General features: G+C 37.2%; 1 protein-coding gene across 7 annotated transcripts in view; it reads left to right on the top strand.

Moving 5' to 3' along the window:
• The window catches only part of CUL4B (cullin 4B), a 50,740-nt gene extending 34,225 nt beyond the window's left edge, over positions 1-16,515 (top strand). For 4 of the 7 annotated variants that reach the window (XM_070784317.1, XM_070784318.1, XM_070784321.1 and 1 more), the window contains 12 exons: positions 374-441; positions 1,910-2,028; positions 2,633-2,825; positions 3,879-3,983; positions 4,474-4,584; positions 5,041-5,132; positions 6,879-6,986; positions 7,787-7,900; positions 8,578-8,683; positions 9,646-9,818; positions 11,887-12,039; positions 14,037-16,515. In XM_070784317.1, coding sequence (XP_070640418.1) covers positions 374-441; positions 1,910-2,028; positions 2,633-2,825; positions 3,879-3,983; positions 4,474-4,584; positions 5,041-5,132; positions 6,879-6,986; positions 7,787-7,900; positions 8,578-8,683; positions 9,646-9,818; positions 11,887-12,039; positions 14,037-14,132 — 1,438 coding nt within the window. In that variant the 3' untranslated portion in view covers positions 14,133-16,515. The remainder of the gene's footprint in view (positions 1-373; positions 442-1,909; positions 2,029-2,632; positions 2,826-3,878; positions 3,984-4,473; positions 4,585-5,040; positions 5,133-6,878; positions 6,987-7,786; positions 7,901-8,577; positions 8,684-9,645; positions 9,819-11,886; positions 12,040-14,036) is intronic. The other 3 variants (XM_070784319.1, XM_070784323.1, XM_070784324.1) reach the window with 1 other exon arrangement.
• Positions 16,516-19,351: the final 2,836 nt, after the last annotated feature.

Raw genomic sequence — 19,351 nt, 5'->3', positions numbered from 1 at the left:
TTGAAATCTTCAGGCTGATTAAAATTCAGCGAGTGTTCATAGGAGAAAGTATTTCTCTGCTTTCCTAAATATTACCAGCCAAGGAATTCCTATAAGCAGATAGATAAATACTTCCTAGTAAAAGCAGAGACGTTTAGGAAAAGCCAGCCATGGCAAGACCTTTTAAATATTTATTTTGTGATATACCAAAATTCTGAAATACACAGTGTTTTCCTTCTAGGCATAAAGTAGAGTAACTCTGAGCACAATAAATTTATACAGAAGAGTAGGAATATTGAAATAAAGTGAGCTAGTTAAATTTTTTATCCCCCAAGAGAGACTAAATTTTCAGCAAAATCAAATGTCTAGTTCTAAACTTTTTTTTTCCTTATAGGAAGTCATTAATTGCTACTGTGGAAAAACAACTTCTAGGAGAACACTTAACAGCGATTCTTCAGAAAGGTAATTGGCAATTTACAAATAAGAGATTACTTTTAAAATAGTAGCAAATAAGTTGAAACATTTTTAAAGCTTGCCTTTTTAAAGGTTTGATAGCAGATTACTGCATTCCTGAGGTAGGACACAAGGCTTTGTCCCTATTCATCACAGTAAACTTTCAGGAGGTGCCTCTTTCCTTAACTTTAAAGATACAAGAAGTGAGATGAGAGGAGTCTTAACCAACTCCAGTAAAGAAACAGTAGGAATTTGGGGATTCTTAATTTAATTTTTAAGGAATAATAATAAGGAAATAGTAAATATTAAGTATTTAATATTAAATTAAGTATATAAATATTAAGTATATTAAATATTAAATAATAAGGAAATGCATTCCTTTTTGCACTAAAGTGTTTTGTTTCTAGCATATAAAACCAAGCATTTCTATTAATCCTAAGTGATATATGAGTATACCCTGAATTTTACTTTAACAGTGTTACAAATAGGCAAAAGTCTTACCTTTCTCTCTAGCCATCTTTTGTATAAAATATCTTAGAACTTTAATGCAGTTATACTTTTATTTCATTCTGAAAATCAAATACTTTAGGACTTCATTTAAACTTGGCCTGCTACTGCTAAGTCACTTCAGTCGTGTCCGACTCTGTGCAACCCCATAGACAGCAGCCCACCAGGCTCTGCCGTCCCTGGGATTCTCCAGGCAAGAACACTGGAGCGGGTTGCCATTTCCTTCTCCAGTGCATGAAAGTGAAAAGTGAAAGTGAAGTCACTCTGTTGTGTCCGACCCTTAGTGACCCCATGGGCTGCAGCCTACCAGGCTCCTCCGCCCATGGGATTTTCCAGGCAAGAGCACTGGAGTGGGGTGCCAGTGCCTTTTTTATATACCACAGGCCTTATCCAATACTCTGAAATATAACTGTGTACAGTAATGCAAATATAATATGGCTATTGCACATACAAGGTATTTGTAACATGTATTTGAAAGTGAAGTGAAAGTCACTCAGTCATGTCTGACTCTTTGCAACCCCCTGGACTATACAGTCCATGGAATTCTCCAGGCCAGAATACTGGAGTGGGTAGCCTTTCCCTTCTCCAGGGGATCTTCCCAACCCAGGGATCAAACCTGGGTCTCCTGCATTGCAGGCGGATTTTTTACCATCTGAGCCACAAGGGAAGCCCAAGAATACCATATTTACTCAGACCAATTTTTATAAGTTGGTTTATACATGTGATCTACTATGTTAAATGGTCCAGACCATTATATAATTTTTGTTTTTATATAAGTTCCCTATATTTAGTTTTCACTTGGAAAGGTAATTATCTCTTTGAGTTTAATTCAAAGCACATCTCTATATTAAAATTCACAGACTAGTCATAGTTCAAACCAGTATCAGAATAATTTTAACTTCTTTTTCATTAAAATACCTGACATTTTTGTTCACTTTTTTTTTTAAATACCAAATGTTTCAAAAATCAGGTTTAAATAACCTCCTTGATGAAAACCGAATTCAAGATTTATCTCTCCTGTATCAGCTCTTCAGTAGAGTTCGAGGTGGCGTTCAGGTTCTCTTACAACAATGGATTGAATACATTAAGGTATTAACATTAACCATTTTTTTTCCTCTGATGGCTTATAATCTGTACACCTAGAGTACATATGAATGCTTTCTTATTTGTTAGATCCTTTTGTTTTTCAAGTAATGGGAGTTTTGAGAGCAGTCAACCTGAGAATGATAGCCATGTGGCTAATTAACAATAAAACAGTTCTCTTCTTGATGTCTGATGTGATTTCTGGCTCAAATAATTATAGTAGTGAATGTGGAAAAAGGAATAGGACTTTTTTAGGATCCAAATTTCTTGCCTTTGATCTTACGCTGAAGGCATATTGCCATTTTTTAAAAATTCAAGCTGACTTTAAAAGTGGGAAAAAAAACCCTAGAAACTTCTACAATAAGATCCCATTATGATATTTTGTACCCAGTAGCTGTTCCTTACCTTGTGATTATAGATGAGTGTCATCAGTCTGGATGTTTTATCACTTTATCTTTTCTTTTCTTGATTTCAGAACCTGCTTTATTTTATTTAATTTTTTGAAATTTTAAAGTATGTGGGTATGTGTATATACTTAAAATATGATTTGGGGGATTGTTTTCATTGCAGATAATTAAATTCTAGTAAAAACACATTTTTGTTTTTTTAGGCATTTGGTAGCACTATTGTAATTAATCCTGAAAAGGATAAAACCATGGTTCAAGAATTGCTGGATTTTAAAGATAAGGTTGACCATATAATTGATATCTGTTTCCTGAAGAATGAAAAATTTATCAATGCTATGAAAGAAGCATTTGAAACATTCATTAACAAAAGACCAAACAAGCCTGCTGAACTTATAGGTATTTTTCCAGTCCCTTTTCCCATTTAATGTTCTTCTTTCATAAGGCTTTGTATATTAACATCTTTGTGCCATGTCTTTCAATAACAATGAAATTTATTTCTAGTTGCTTAGTTGGTGGTTTCTAAGAAGCCAGATGCAAGGAGTAGTCCTTCATGCTAAAGAATATCTCAAAGCCCACATTATCAAACATGGTCTTTCTTTGTAAGACAGTACATCGAACCCTGTTTTCTTTTTATATATAAAAAGCTTGATAGCTGTTTTACAAGCCTAGAGCAATTTAGCGGTGGGACAGGGTACTTTTTCTAGAGGCCCACACACAGGAAAGGCTAGCACAAAATTACAGTTGCCAGTGAGAAAGAATGTTCAGGATGAAAATAAACCTAGGAATCTGGGCCTATTTAGAGTAGAGTATGGTGTACTGCAGTTCTTCTCAGGTTTCCTCACCTGGGTCAGAGGAGGAGGTACCTGAGAAGATCCTTCACTAAAAGGATGAAATTTTGTTGGTTTACTATTTACCCTTAAATTTTTTGCAATTTTTGCCTCCTCTCTGTAATGTATCTGATTTGTTTCAGTAGAAAAGTAGTATTTCAGATTGCCTAGCATCAGTGTAAAATGAACATTCCAGAAGATATGCCATGTCTTTCAGTGACTTTGACTCCTGCACAAGGCTGTAAACACGTCCACCACCATCCCCCCACCAGAGTTTCCTTATCCCATCAGTATGGTAGAAAGTACATTAGGTCTAGAGCCAGAAGACGGGTTTGAGTTGAAGCTCTTATATTTTTTAACTCTGTGACACTGAACAAGTCGCTTGATCTCCCTGACTTTGGCAACTTTTTTTTTTTTAATATAAATTTATTTTAGTTGGAGGTTAATTACTTTACAATATTGAAACATGTATAATATCACATATGGAAACTTTTTAAAAATGCATGTGTACATGTAAAACATTGAAATACTCAGTATATCATACTCCTGTTTGGTATTTATAGTGACCAGTACCTCATGGGTACTGATGATCACTGAACAACAAACTTTTCCCCCATTTTAGCGAAGTATGTGGATTCAAAGCTTCGTGCAGGCAACAAAGAAGCTACTGATGAAGAACTTGAAAAAATGTTGGATAAGATTATGATTATATTTAGATTTATATATGGTACGTATTTTTGTTTTAATATTGTTCTTTTAAAACAAAGCACTCAACAGAGAAACTGGCGAGTAAAATCAACCTATAAGGTATATTTACTTGTGGGTTAAATACTTAAAATTCTATTAAATTCCTTGCATTTAATTTATTGGGGTACTTGAGGAATGTTGCTTAATTGCCTTGTGCTCTGACTTTTCCACTATTAAGAGTCTTGAATTTTGCTACTTATTTTAATCTCAGGAGTATTGATGCTAAAATTACTAGTCAACTAAAGCTTTTCTAAAGAAAAGTAAATTCAGTCTTAATTCTTTACAGCAAAGAAGTCTTGAAATGTCTGGCACAAAAATCTACCTCTAATGTTTCTTGTATTTAGCAAACTTGGATAAAACGTGTACATTTAAATGACTTGGGTTAATGGTGTGATTTATTAAGCACTTTGAGTAAATTGTGTCAAAACCTTATATTGGAATATAAGAGTTGTGTTTTATTACTTACATAGGTAAGGATGTTTTTGAGGCCTTCTATAAGAAAGATTTAGCCAAGCGCCTTTTAGTTGGGAAAAGTGCATCTGTAGATGCTGAAAAATCAATGCTGTCCAAACTTAAACATGGTATGTTTGTCATTCTCCTGGTCCTTTTCTTCTTTAATTTCTGAGAGAAAATATTAGCTTAATTTCTACTCTTTCAGTCAATTGCCTCTTTTGTCAGTCGTTGTAAGTTCATATGATTAAAAACGTAAATTGAGTAAGCTCATGAGGTTTCCAACCTATTTACATATGGAGAGCTGTCGTGATTTTTTAAAAAATAAAACATTGTTCTTGTTTTTATCATTTGTATAAAATTTCCCATTTATCTTGTGCCTAAAAAGTAGATAAAGTTACTACAGGATTAAGATTTGACTCTGATTTAGTGGGGCATACACTTTGGGGTAAGGCTTTTTTTATTCTTATGAATACTTACAGACCATATTTCATCCTAAAGTATGTTTTACATTTCATGTTTTCAATTCTAAATTCTTTGTTTTTAACCACTTTAAAATATTGTAAATGTATAAACATCTTTACTAGAATGTGGAGCTGCTTTCACCAGCAAACTTGAAGGAATGTTTAAAGACATGGAACTTTCTAAAGACATCATGATTCAGTTCAAACAGGTAAAAGTGAGTTAAACTCTTAATTCCTCCAACTTAAATGTATTTAGTTATCTTCTTATTTTGGTTTGTACTGAAGAGGATAAGTAGAAACTTGTATTTGTTATAAATACTTCATAGCAACTTAGATGATAGTCACAGTAGAAGAAAATAATCACCAATGAAATGTAAGTGTATTTGACCTACTTCAAAATGTATTCTCAATATACTCCCAAAATAACACAAAAATAGAGATGAAATGTATTGAGCAGAAGTAGTCAGGACAGGAAAGGCTGTAGCTAGTGAAAACAGGGCTTCTAGCATCTTTTGATGTATCAAAAGATGAGTCTATAGACAAATAGATGGAAGGATGAGTGAGGGAACGGGACATGAGGAAAGATAAGTAGATGGATGGAGGAACCAATGGATGGAAAACAAGGTTAATGATAGACAAAAGGTGAGTGGATGGGATGGTTTGTGAAAGGGTAGATAGGTTGGTGAATGGTTGCTAAACACCAGTGACTGGCATGTGTTGGTGGGATTTGCCTTTTTCCTTTGTGGAATAGGAGTTTGGTCTGTTGCTAGGAAAGAGGTAGAGGGAATAGGATGAGTTTGGAATAATTGATGAGTTTGGAAAAGAAATAGGGGAGGGCTTATTACGCATATGTAGAAGACTGAAACATGGAGAAGGAAATGGTAGCCCACTCCAGCACTCTTGCCTGGAAAATCCCATGGACAGAGGAGCCTGGTAGGCTGCAGTCCATGGGGTCGCGAAGAGTCGGACATGACTGAGCGACTTCACTTTCACTTTTCACTTTCATGCGTTGGAGAAGGAAATGGCAGCCCACTCCAGTGTTCTTGCCTGGAGAATCCCAGGGATGGGGGAGCCTGGTGGGCTGCCGTCTATGGGGTCACACAGAGTCAGACACGACTGAAGTGACTTAGCAGCAGCAGCAGCAGCATCTAACCACTGGTGGTGAGTTGCAAGTTCAGAGCTAGTGATGGAGATGGAAGAGGTGATAGAGTGGTTGTATAAGGCCTTTGGGGACCTTGGGAATGAAATGCTAGATCTGTATATTTCGCAGATGTTGGTAGAAGCTAGTTTTGAAACATTTAAGATTATACATAATAGTGATAGCAAGATAGATTTTCCTCTCCTAGGGTTTTAACAGTGATTTCTTTACCACTATGTTGCTGTGATGGGAGATGAGGGTGGAAGACTCAAGAAAGATCAGGGTTAGTAGGATCATGGGTCCTGTAGTAGCTACAGAATAGGGTCTACCTGCTTTGCCCTCTCCCCTTCTTCTTCCTTCCCCATTTCAGGTCACTCCCTGCAAACACACAGTGGAACAAGTGAAAAACCAGACACTTGGGCTGGCTGGTGGGGTGAGGAATGGGGGGTTGCTGCCAGGTTTTCCAAGCCATGTAGGGGTCTCCAAAACTGGATACTGCAGGTGGTATGGGGAAAAGAATGGAGAAGAAATCCTGTAACAGCCCAGTCATATGTGAGAAATTATTTAAGTTGTTAATGCCTCTGAAGGAGTCACCTGATCCTTGTGTACATTGTAGCAAAATGTTACCTGGTGTATTTCTCTGGCACTTTTAATATAGGCTTCATTTATAGTCCTTTTAATAGTTTTGCCTTCTATTTTAAAGATGGTCAGTATCACCTGTAGTTTTGTAGTGAGGAACTTCTTGAATGGGTCATTTTTATGGCATGGAATGTATGCATTTTTATTTTTTAAGATCTCAGTGTGTGTGTTGATCTTATTGTAGTATATGCAGAACCAGAATGTACCTGGGAATATTGAATTAACTGTGAATATCCTGACAATGGGTTACTGGCCAACATATGTGCCTATGGAAGTTCATTTACCACCAGAGGTAAGAGTTGTTTTAAAAGTTTGTGTAAACACAGCCACACCAAATGTCAACTGTTTTTAATGTTTTATTCTTTTATTTATATTACTCTTGTATCATTAGAGCATAGGTTAAGATGCCAATTCCTTAGTTTGGGGCCAGTGTCCTTGACTCTTCTTTCAGTTCCCCAGATTGTATTAGTACCCATCACTGCCCAACTCTCAAAAATTCTTGATGGTATATTACCTGGGCCAGAGGGTGGGATTGCTGAGTGATGGATACTTGAGTAAATCCCTCATTAAGAGAGAAAATGTGGAAACAAGAACAGGCCTAAGGCAAAACTTTGAAAAAGGCTCACAACTGGTAGGTGGTAGGAAGAGGTAACCTAAGAAGGAAACCAATGAAGAAACACTAGCAAGATAAAGGAACCAGCAAGGTCCAGAGGCACAAAAAGCATTGGAGATGAATGTTTCAGAAGAGGGGATGGGACTTCCCTGGTGGTCCAGTGGCTAAGACTCCCGGCTCCCAATGCAGGGGGCCCAGGTTCGATCCCTGGTCAGGGACTATATACCATATACTGCAACTAAGTTTATAAATAAATATTTTTTAAAAAGGAGAGGATGATAAAATGTTGCAGACAGATCAGAGAGGGTAAATCTGATAAATGCTATTAAATTTGGTGGTTATTACCTTACATCAACGTGATCAGTGGCCCTATTGGGTATAGTCTTTAAAACTTCCATACATTTTTACACATGTAAATATAAAAAAGTAGTGAATGTGATACTGGACACAGAGCTTAAATAAAGCATTATTTGTTGTAGATGGTAAAACTTCAGGAGATTTTCAAGACATTTTACCTTGGCAAACATAGTGGCAGGAAACTTCAATGGCAATCAACTCTAGGGCACTGCGTACTAAAGGCAGAGTTTAAAGAGGTAAGTAGATATTCCCCCAACTTAGTTTTCATCTTCATCTTTGATACTGAGATCATCCCTCTTAACTTGAAGGTTTTTAAGGTGTTTTATAACTTTGTCTTATATATGCGCATGACATAGTGATAGCGTGTCACAGCTCTGTGTATATGATTGTGGTCTTTTCCACATTTGATTGGGCTCTGCTGCACCTGTGGATGCAAAATTCAAGCTGCCACTTTTGACAGGAAACTTCTTTTTTTGTTGCTGGGAGCTAGAGAAGAGAGTGGGTGTTAAGGGGAACAGTTCTCATATCTAATTTCAAAAAATCCTACAGCTTTTCATGACTAATCTGAATCAGACAAATTGAAAATGCATTGAAATAGTGATTTCTTACTGCTTGTAATAAATATCTGTAATGACACATAAAGCTGAGTTATTAATTTTCATTAGTTTGTTGTTCTGTTTTAATTATAAGGCTTAAAAAAGACCTGTAGAAAGGTCACTCAATCCTTCCTCCTATTTTAGGTAGGATCACACCTAAACCCTCCACTGAACACACTGGCTTTTCTGGATAATGTTAACCTGTATTTTTAAATCCACTAATTGAAAAATGCTTTCCAGTAAGAGATTAGTTACTTGATTAATTTTCATGTGCTTTTTAAAAAAATGATGGCTTAACACTGTTGTTTCTCCAACAGGGTAAAAAAGAACTCCAGGTCTCTCTTTTTCAAACACTGGTGCTGCTAATGTTTAATGAGGGAGAGGAGTTCAGTTTAGAAGAGATCAAGCAGGCTACTGGAATAGGTTTGTGTTGAATCAGTTGATTAGCAAGCATTATTCAGTGTCCACTGTGTGCACCCTACTTGATTAAGTGGTCTGGGGGACTCTAAAGAAATAATCCCTCTCCTCAGCACTTAGAACCATGGGGAAAAGGGGAAATGACACTTAAAATAATTTCACAACCAGTGAGTACCAGTCTGTGGTACTGATGGAGTGTGTTAGTTCATTGAAGCAAGAGATCACTGTGGACTGGCACAGTGGGGAACGCCTTCATGAAGGAGGTAGGGTTTGAGCTGGGCCTTCAGATTTTAGTTATGTTGCAAGAGGAAATACCATGAGAAAAGGTATGGAGAAAGGAATGAGCACACCTTCGGTGGGAGTCATTTGGGCAGCTTGCCTAGAATCAGTAGATAGTAGGGCAGCTTGGAAGTTGAAGAGATTCCAGGCCAGAAGCTCGTGGGGTAATTCAGGCGTAAAGTGACAAAGAGCTTAGACTACAGTGAGGCCAATGAGAAGAGAGACAAGGCATCTCTAAGGAAGCAACTGCTAGATACATGGAGGATGAAGGAGAGGAAAGAGTTAAAAGATGATTCCAGGATTTCTCACCAGAGTAGGTTGGTGGCTTCATGACTAACAATTGGAAAGAAGATGCATTTTTATAGGGAAGATGATGACTAAAATATTGGACATACTGAAACTGATGAGCATATAAAAGCCAGGTGGAGGTAGCCTTTAAATGTGGGACTGGGGAAAAGTAGGATGTCATTTCTGAAGGTGTGATGGTTATCCACATGGAATGATAATTGAAGCCTTTAGAGGATGACCAGGAAAAAAGCGATTGGGTGGGATAAAGAGGATGTTGTTCATGAACCTTGAGGAAAAAGGAAACAATTGTAATAGATGGGTAGGGTAGAAGCTAGACTGAGCTACAGCTGTCCATGTTGATGTGCTAGTTACAGATAGCTAAACCACTCTTTCTTCTTCAGAGGATGGAGAGTTAAGGAGAACATTGCAGTCATTGGCTTGTGGCAAAGCCAGAGTTCTGGCGAAAAATCCAAAGGGTAAAGATATCGAAGATGGTGACAAGTTCATTTGTAATGATGATTTCAAGCACAAACTTTTCAGGATAAAGATCAATCAAATTCAGATGAAAGAAACGGTACTTTTTTTTGCATTCTCCTCATCCTGATGTACTGGAATTATATGTGTTCACAGTAAAGATTTATAAAGAAGATTTTAGCATAGAATACCACCAGCATCCTTAGTATTATCTGGGCCTGTATCTAGCTCAGTGTATTTCAGTATTTGATTTTGCAGGGTTTTGCAGGGGGTAGGGGAGAAGGCAGTGGCATCCCACTCCAGTGTTCTTGCCTGGAGAATCCCAGGGATGGCAGAGCCTGGTGGGCTAACTTCTTAGTATTATAAATAAAACAGCAAGGTACATCTCTGTACCTAAATCTTAATCTTTCTGATCTTCCCTTATAAATTTATCATGGAAGTAGATCTTTTGGGTTAAAGAGTGTGAACATTTTAAGAGTCTTAATTTATTATGCTGTTTTGTGTTCCAGAAAGACTGGACTGATTGACACTGATAGCATGAGTGCCTGTCTCACTGTGCCCTCGCCAGCACTAAAGATTATCTTTTCTTTTTCTTTGTCTGCCAGCTTCCTTGGTGAAAGTGAAATGATTTAGTTAGTACTTTTTTGATCAACAGTAAATATTTTTTTTTTGTCATTTGAGTTTGTAAGAGACTTTTACTAAGGAAACCAGCAACTGCAGCATTTCCTGAAACCAGTTGGTTTCAATCCCAACAAGGTTTAATGTAGTACTGGAGAAAAAGTTCTTATATGGGGTAGAGGTCAATGTGGGCTTCCCTGATAGCTCAGTTGGTAAAGAATCCGCCTGCAATGCAGGATACCCTGGTTCAATTCCTGGGTTGGGAAGATCTGCTGGACGAAGGGATAGGCAATCCACTCCAGTATTCTTGGGCTTCCCTTGTGGCTTAGCTGGTAAAGAATCCACTGCAATGCGGGAGACCTGGGTCCGATCCCTGGGTCAGGAAGATCCCCTGCAGAAGGGAAAGGCTACCCACTCTAGTATTCTGGCCTGGAGAATTCCATGGACTGTATAGTCCATGGGGTCACAAAGAGTTGGACATGACTGAATGACCTTCACTTTGACTTTCAGAGGTCCATGTTAAGCTTCCCAGGTGGCACTAGTGATAAAGAACCCACCTGCCAAGGCAGGAGACATGAGAGACACAGGTTAATCACTGGGTCAGGAAGATCCCCTGGAGGGAGGGCATGGCAACCCACTCCAGTGTTCTTGCCTGGAGAATCCCATGGACAGAGGAGCCTAGTAGGCTGTAGTCCATAGGGTCGCAAAGAGTCGGACACGACTGAAGTGATTTAGCATAGCACAAAGGTCAGTGTTGCAGACAAGTTCCTGTCTTGTTAACATTCACATCAAAGGTGTGATGTTCCCTTAAATTACCGTGTCATTTTAAAACATGTATGCTGTATCAGAAAGAAGCTGACTACAAAATGCCCGAACTAGGGACTTCCCTGGCAGTCCAGTGGTTAAGACTGTGCTTCCACTTCAAGGGGCATGGATTCGATCCCTGGTCAGGGAATTTACAAACTGCACTGTGTGGCAAAAAATAAAAAAGCCCAAACTACTCTTAATTTAAGTACTAAAGAGGAACATGCTAGCTGTAACATTAAAATTGGTTAACTGGCTTTTTAAACTGTGCATTTCTGATTTATGTATTACAAAATAAATTTTAAAGTTTGAAGTTTGACTCTAATTAGCTTAGCTGGGTGGTACCATATTTTGTTTGAGTCAGATGTCAGTGTCAGTCACTTTTACAGATAAAGCTAATGTTATACAGAAATCTGGTCAGCAACTGCTTGTGACACATTAAGATTACGAGAACAGAGTAAAAGGAAATGATACATTCTTCATCAGCTGTCTCTCTAGAAAAACCAAGATGGTATTTTTCTATTAACTAATATTGGCATTACTTCATTGATACAGGACACTAGGACAAACAGGAATTATGTTTGTAGGGGGGTTTCTTTGTCATTGTCTGTATTTATGAGGTTTCTTTTGATAATTCAGCATATTTAAAGTGTTAATTGTGTCATGGCCCTAAAACATACAGTTTGTGTAAGTAATCAGGTTTCACATCAGGTATAGTTTCTAAGTTTAAAACTTTTTTTTTTTAGGTTGAAGAACAAGCTAGTACCACAGAAAGAGTATTTCAAGATAGACAGTATCAAATTGATGCTGCAATTGTTCGAATTATGAAGATGAGAAAGACACTTAGCCACAATCTCCTTGTTTCAGAAGTGTACAACCAGTTGAAATTTCCAGTCAAGGTAGGTATTTAAGTATTTTGTTACTGAGCTGCTTATATATAAAAATTATATTGTTTTATATGTATATAAATTAGATTTTATAGATACAAATCTTACAAACATTGACTAAAACCTGAAGACCATTTAGAGGGACAAAAGTTTTCATTTCTCGTGCTCATATATATGATTAAAAAAAAACAACCTTTGTTGGCATATGTGGGCAGCTGTGACAAAAGGGGAAAACAATTTATAAAAGCTCTTATACCTGAAACTTGAATTTTTCAAGTTTATTCACTTTAATTTTTTTTTAGCTTCTTTGTTACTTAAAAAGTTTTTTTTCCTCCTAAGAATACCTTGCTATTTGATAGATGTGGTTATTTTAATTAAGTCTTCTGTTTAAGTCTTCTGTTTAGTTAGCTTGTGTAAGGGTCCATTAAAAACCATACAGGCAAAAAAAATAAAAAATAAAAAAAAATAAAAACCATACAGGCAATTATATTCCAATTTAATAAAACTCTATAATGTCATCATTAGGCATCTTTTTGTAAAATTTAGTGATAGTTCTGGCAAACTAAAATTAGTCATCACATGGATATGTTTCAATATAAATTCCCAGTAATAAAGCACCTTTGACAATGTGGTGGTGTACTGGACTGTATCTCATGTTGTAGAAGATTCCCAAACTCTTGTGATGATAAATACTTGTTAGACTTTGGATAGACTCTCGGCTGTTTCACCTTTTGAGCTTGTTTTCTCTTTTGTAAAATGGGAGATGATAATAGTACTTACCTCATAGGATTATTTTGAAGCATAAATGAGATGATACTTGTAAAAACTTAGCACTGGGCCTGACACATAAATGCTTGTTAGCTGTCGATACTGTCTGCTCACGACCACACTCTCACCCTCATCCTATGCCTTAACAATCATTTCACCTCCAGCCAGAGAGCCCACTGATACTAGCTAGCTAAGGAAGTTATTAGGACCACTATAATAAATATGCTGATATTTTTGGTCTTTCGCCATAATTAAGAGCAAGTCATTCGATTTTCAAACCTTGGAATTCACACTTCACTGAAATTTTGACTGCCCAGTCAAACTACTTTCCCTCTTTAAGTTTCTTGATCAAGTAGGCATTTTACACAATCTGAAAAGCTATTAGCAAGCAAGATTATATTCTCTTTAAGGCTAGATACAAAAGACAGTGGACTTTTGTTGCCCAACAGCTAAGAATGCAATTGAGAACAAGCTATAAGCTTTCTTAATGATTTTTCAACAAGTAGAGTTTAAAAATTCAAATCATTTTGGGCAAGTAACAGTTAAATCTTACATTAAACCTGAAATACAGAGATCTGAATTATGAGATGATAACTTCACTTATCAAGCCATTTGTTGTAGTAATCTTGTAAATAGTGATTTCCATAGTATATCTGTAATTTATAAAAATGCAACCTGACTTTGAATTTGAGTAAACTCTGGGAGATAGTGGAGGACAGAGGAGCCTGGTGTGCTACAGTCCATGGGGGTCTCAAAGAGTTGAGCACAACTTGGCTACTCAACAACAGCAGCAACAAAACCTGACTTTGAGAACCAGCTTGTTTCCAAATTTAGGATCTAGTTATCTTCTCAAACTATCTTGGCAAAACTAAATAGCATTCTGTTTCCTTAAACTATAACATGTTCTTCATGTGAAGTTATGATGGTCTTTTGTATTTGTGCAGAGAATCGCTGGTTCTTAGCAGACCTCTTTAAAATAGAGAATGTACTATATAACAGTAGGACAAGATACGACAGTATAGGTATAGTAGAAAAACATTTTTAACCTGATTTATTTTCATCATGCTTTCCTCTTTAAAATTAAGGAGATTTGAAAAAGAAAAAAAAATATTAAGGAGATTAAATACATTCAGTGAGCCAAAGCTGTTTTTTTTTTTTTTTTTTTTTCTTTTAAATTGAGTATTGGTAAAGGGGCTTGAGCCAGTGGGTTATGAACACTGAAAAGTTGCCTTCTCTTACAGCCTGCTGATCTTAAGAAGAGAATAGAATCCCTAATTGACCGGGACTACATGGAGAGAGACAAAGAAAATCCAAACCAGTACAATTACATTGCATAAAACGTTGTTGGCCTTGAAGCAGTTGCTGTCATATACAATAGCCAGTGGATAAACTAACCTGTTGTTGTTTGAATTATTTTATACTACCAATGACCAAATGAAGCAGTGTAATGGGAATAGTTGAGTGACTTTTCAGTGGTTAACATGCCCATTTAAAGAGTAATACTTACCTTTAAGAAGAATGTTGTTGAACTCCTTGCATGTTATTTAGTATGATGTGCAGAAAACTCTTTAAGAAAGTACCCGGTTTTCATGATTCCTATTTGGAACTGGGGAAGAGGTCCTTATGGCTATTAAAGAAGGAGGAGGGGGTTCTTATACACCATTTAATTATGAAGCAAAAGGTTTATTTGCTTAAAATGTCATTTAAAGATACTTAAACTGCATGCAAACTTTATTTACTGTACAGAGTTCTGGATGTATTTATCAAATAGAAAAACCACCCTGGACTTGATTGTTCACCTGTTTTGTGATTTCCCTTGAAGAGAAAAATACGTTGTCATAGCTCTTGATATTTTACTAAGTAATGTTCTGTTACACTGAAAGGGATGTTTTTAAAATTTTTATTTGGAAACAAGTTTTCAAGTAGAGGGACAGTTGCTTACATATTGTCTTGTATACACATATCCTAAAATGTTCAATTTATGAGATGTGTGTATATGGTTCAGCCCTGAGTTTACTGTGCTGATTAACAGGTACTTATAAAAATAGCTGAAATAGAAAATTGCTGATCAGTTGTGCTAGAAGAACATGGTAGGAGAGAAAAACCCAACTGTTTCTTCATATTAAAAGTGAATATAATATGAACATCGCAAAAGAGACCAAACCCACATTTTGTAACTTTTTACAAGAGCAAAAATTCACAAACTAGTTTTCAACTGCCTTTAGACTTCAAAATTGTTTGGACAGTTTTGTCTTTAACTTGGACCAATTGTAGATTGTTACAGGCTTCCTGGGATTTAGCATTCCTATTTTCTCTACCAAAGTTTTTTTTTTGGAAGCACCTCAACTCTCCTTTGGAGAAGGCAATGGCACCCCACTCCAGTACTCTTGCCTGGCAAATCTCATGGATGGAGGAGCCTGGTAGGCTGCAGTCCATGGGGTCGCTAGGAGTCAGACACGACTGAAACAACTTAGCAGCAGCAGCAACTCTCCTTTTTGTTGGCATATTAGTCTTTCCTGTCATCCTTATTTTAACTTCCTTAAAGCCCTAGATAGAACTAGATCCTTCCTCATTTTCCCTACACACCCCCTCATTGGGATTTCAAATTCTGTATTATGCTGATCTTATTCTTTGCAAAGTTGCTTGAAGGTAAAGAGTTCTCATAGCCACTGGACACCTGCTTTTCAGAGGAATGTCCTAGGATTGTTCATTCATAGAAAAACAGCAAAAGTATTGTTTTTTTCAAATTGATAATGTGAGTGAAAAGCTTCTCTTTACCATCAGTGGTTTTTGGTTTTGTATTTGGGGTTTTATTTTGCTTCCTTGTTTGTTTTTCCTTGAAGTTTTGAAGGGAATTGATCTTGGAAGAGAAGCAGAAATTTTGTTTTGGTTTAAAAAAATCAGAACTGCTATAATGCTTTTTGCAGCAGTTTATTTCCTTGACTATTTGAAGCTATTGGGAAGAATACCTAGATCCTAACCCTCAGCTGAGAAGACTTTCAGCTCTTGTGTTTGCTGTTGATTGTTTTCTTGAGTTCTCAAGGACCTGTGACCATATTTTTTTTTAAGTTGGCTGTTTTCTAATTGCATCACTTTACACACTGTTGTCGAATAATATGTGGTATTTAGAATGCCGCCTTAATTATTTTGAGCAGACATTGCCTGTATTTTCTTAGCACCTCCTTGGTTTTCTTACATGAACTCATCTGACTGGGAAATGCAGCTTTTTTGTTTGCTTTCTCTGCATACTGGACCGTCTAATCTAAGTCAGTGTTCTAACCAATCCCTGATGGTCTCTGAGCTACTGTTCTACCACACTCAGTAGTTACATGCTTCAGGAATTTTTCGGTAGAATTGGTCCTGTTAGGAGACTCGTGGTGTGTCACCTTTGTTATCTTAAAAGCTGGTCCCTTCGCTGAGGCTCTAAATGTTTTGAAATTTTGATGCTATTTCAGCTGAAAAAAATTGGTAAGACTATTTTAAAAATTGAGGGAAGCCATTTAAGAAATGGAAAAGTAATCGCAAATAACATTGGGTAGTTGTGACTTTCAGTTCTGTATCAGTTGAATTTTTGTGCTCTTTTCCCTGTGTACGTGGTGGTTCTATTTTTCTCCAATAAAACTTTTTATTTAAAAAAAATTTCTGGAGATCTTTAAAATTCAGATATTGTAAGAATGTTATAAAACCACAGAACTTAAAACCTTCCTAATGATTAATGAATTCATAGTTGTCAGTGTTATTTTTTAAATTTCTCTTTATTTTTGTGATGGTTTGATGATAATGTTATAGGAGTGTAGAGGGGAAAGGATGGTAATGGGTGATTTCCAGGAATCCTCAAGGTGAGTATTTATTCTTAACTGTCCTATTTTAGAAAAATCAAGCACAAGTATAAATGTTGTTTCATCCAAATCTTTAAAGTCAAATAGTTTATAAAGTCAATATGAAACTAGATTAAAGTTGAAAAGTTATTTGTTGTTTTTGTCACTAAGTCATGTTTGACTCTTTTACAACCCCATGGAGTGACTGTAGCCTACCATGCTTCTCTGTCCATGGGATTTTCCAGGCAGGAATATTGGAATGAGTTGTCACTTCCTTCTCCAGGGATCTTCCTGACCCAGAGATTGAACTCGACCACATCTCCTGCATTGTTAGGCAGGTTCTTTACCATTCAGCCACTGAGGAAGCCCCAAAGTTGAGAAAGAAAGTAAGTCAACTTGCTCAGTCATGTCCGACTCTTTGTGACCCCATGGACTGTAGCCCACCAGGCTCCTCTGTCCATGGGATTTTCCAGGCAAGAATACTGGAGTGGGTTGCCATTTCCTTCTCAGAGATCTTCCCAACCCAGGGATTGAACCCAGGTCTCCCACATTCTAGGCAGACGCTTTACCATCTGAGCCACCAGGGAAGTCCTCAAAGTTGAGGATTGGTGTTTTTAAATATTTACTAGAATTCACCAATGGAGCTATCTGGTCCTGGGCTTGATTTTATGGGGAATTTTTTTATTATTGATTCAATCTCTCCATTTAGCAGGTTTTTTTTTTTTTTTCTGATTTTCTATTTCTTATTGAGTTGGTTTTAGATTTTGTTGTAAAATAACTACTCTGACTTTTGTCTAGTATTTGCTTGGTATAGCTCTTCATTGCTTAATAGCCTTTCTTTATATTCTCATATTTTAGTGAGTCTCTTCATGTTAGATGAATTTTCTCATTTTTTCCCCTAATCTGGCAATTTTTGTCCTTTTTTTTACATAATATACATTAAAATTTTTTTTTTAACTGAAATATGGTTGACAATTTCTGTCCTTTAACTGGAAAATTACATCTATTTGCATTTGTTTCTAACATCTTACTGGTTGCTCTCTATCTGAATTTTCTTTGCTTTTTCTCCTTTCTCAGCTTTAAGAAAAAAATACATATATTGAGTTCTGTTTGTTTACTTTTTTATTCCATTTTCCCCACTACTTATTTGGAAATTATATATTCTATTTCTTTTCTTTTACTGATTACCTTCGGTATCTTAGTATGTATGCTTAAAATCTAAAATGAATGTCTAAATTTTCCTCCCAATTAATACAAAGATGTTAGAAAACTTTAGTACTGATCACCTCTTCCCCAACTTACACAGTATTGTCCAGTGCTTTAGTTTTCTCCTCTTTTTTAAAAATGAATACTACAAATTAAAACAGTCTGCTCAAACACCACCTTCTCAGGGAAGCTTACCATGGCCATTGTATTTAAAATTTCAACTTGCCCACCAGCCCTACCACACACTACCAATTCCACACTCACCCTACTTTTTTGCCTTTTTCACGTATCATTTGTCACCTTTTACATGCTATGCAGTTTACTTGCTAATGATATTCATGGCATAGTATCTGTTGAGAATAGAGTTTAAGCTCTATTAGGGTAGAGACCTTTGTTTTGTTCAAACACTTAGGGAAGTTTCTAGCCATGGTAGGTGCATTAGTTCCCTGTGGTTGCTGTAACAAATTACCACAGATGTCATGGCTTACAACAACAGAAATTAATTCTCTCACAGTTCTAGAGGCCAAAAGTTGGAAATCAGCTTTACTGGGCTGAAATCAAGGTGTTGGCAGGGCCACACTCCCTCTGGAGCTACATTCCCTGACTCATATCCCTTTCTTCCACTTTAAAAGCTGGTTCCACAGCATCTTTTCTCTGACTCTGCTTCTATCACATGACTTACTTCTGTGTGTAATTTCTCTTTGTGTGTGTGTGTTAGTCACTCAGTTGTGCCCGACTCTTTGTGACCCCATGGACTGCAGCCCACCAGGCTCCTCTGTCCATGAGATTTTCCAAGCCAAGGATACTGGAGTGGGTTGCCATTTACTTCTCCAAGGGATCTTCCCAACCCAGGGATTGAACCTGGTTCTCCTGCACTGCAGGCAGATTCATTACTGAGCTACAAGGGAAGCCTATGGCATTTTGGACCCACCCAGATAACCCCAAATCCTTAAATCACATCTGTAAAAGCTCCTTTTCCAAATGAGGTGTGGCATTTTACACGTTCTGGGGATTAAGACCTAATATCTTTGGGTGAACATTATTCAGCTTACTATAGTAGGTGATCAGTTCAGTACAGTTCAGTTCAGTTGCTCAGTCGTGTCCGACTCTTTGTGACCCCATGAATCGCAGCACGCCAGGCCTCCCTGTCCATCACCAACTCCTGGAGTTCACTCAGATTCACGTCCATCAACTCAGTGATGCCATCCAGCCATCTCAGCCATCTCATCCTCTGTCGTCCCCTTCTCCTCCTGCCCCCAATCCCTCCCAGCATCAGAGTCTTTCCCAATGAGTCAACTCTTCACATGAGGTGGCCAAAGTACTGGAGTTTCAGCTTCAACACCATTCCTTCCAAAGAAATCCCAGGGCTGATCTCCTTCAGAATGGACTGGTTGGATCTCCTTGCAGTCCAAGGGCCTCTCAAGAGTCTTCTCCAACACCACAGTTCAAAAGCATCAATTCTTCGGCGCTCAGCTTTCTTCACAGTCCAACTCTCACATCCATACATGACCACAGGAAAAACCATAGCCTTG

This window comes from Bos indicus, chromosome X (genome assembly GCF_029378745.1).
Source record: "Bos indicus isolate NIAB-ARS_2022 breed Sahiwal x Tharparkar chromosome X, NIAB-ARS_B.indTharparkar_mat_pri_1.0, whole genome shotgun sequence".
In the NCBI taxonomy this organism is placed as follows: Eukaryota; Metazoa; Chordata; class Mammalia; order Artiodactyla; family Bovidae; genus Bos; species Bos indicus.
This window is presented reverse-complemented; position numbering and strand designations above follow the sequence as displayed.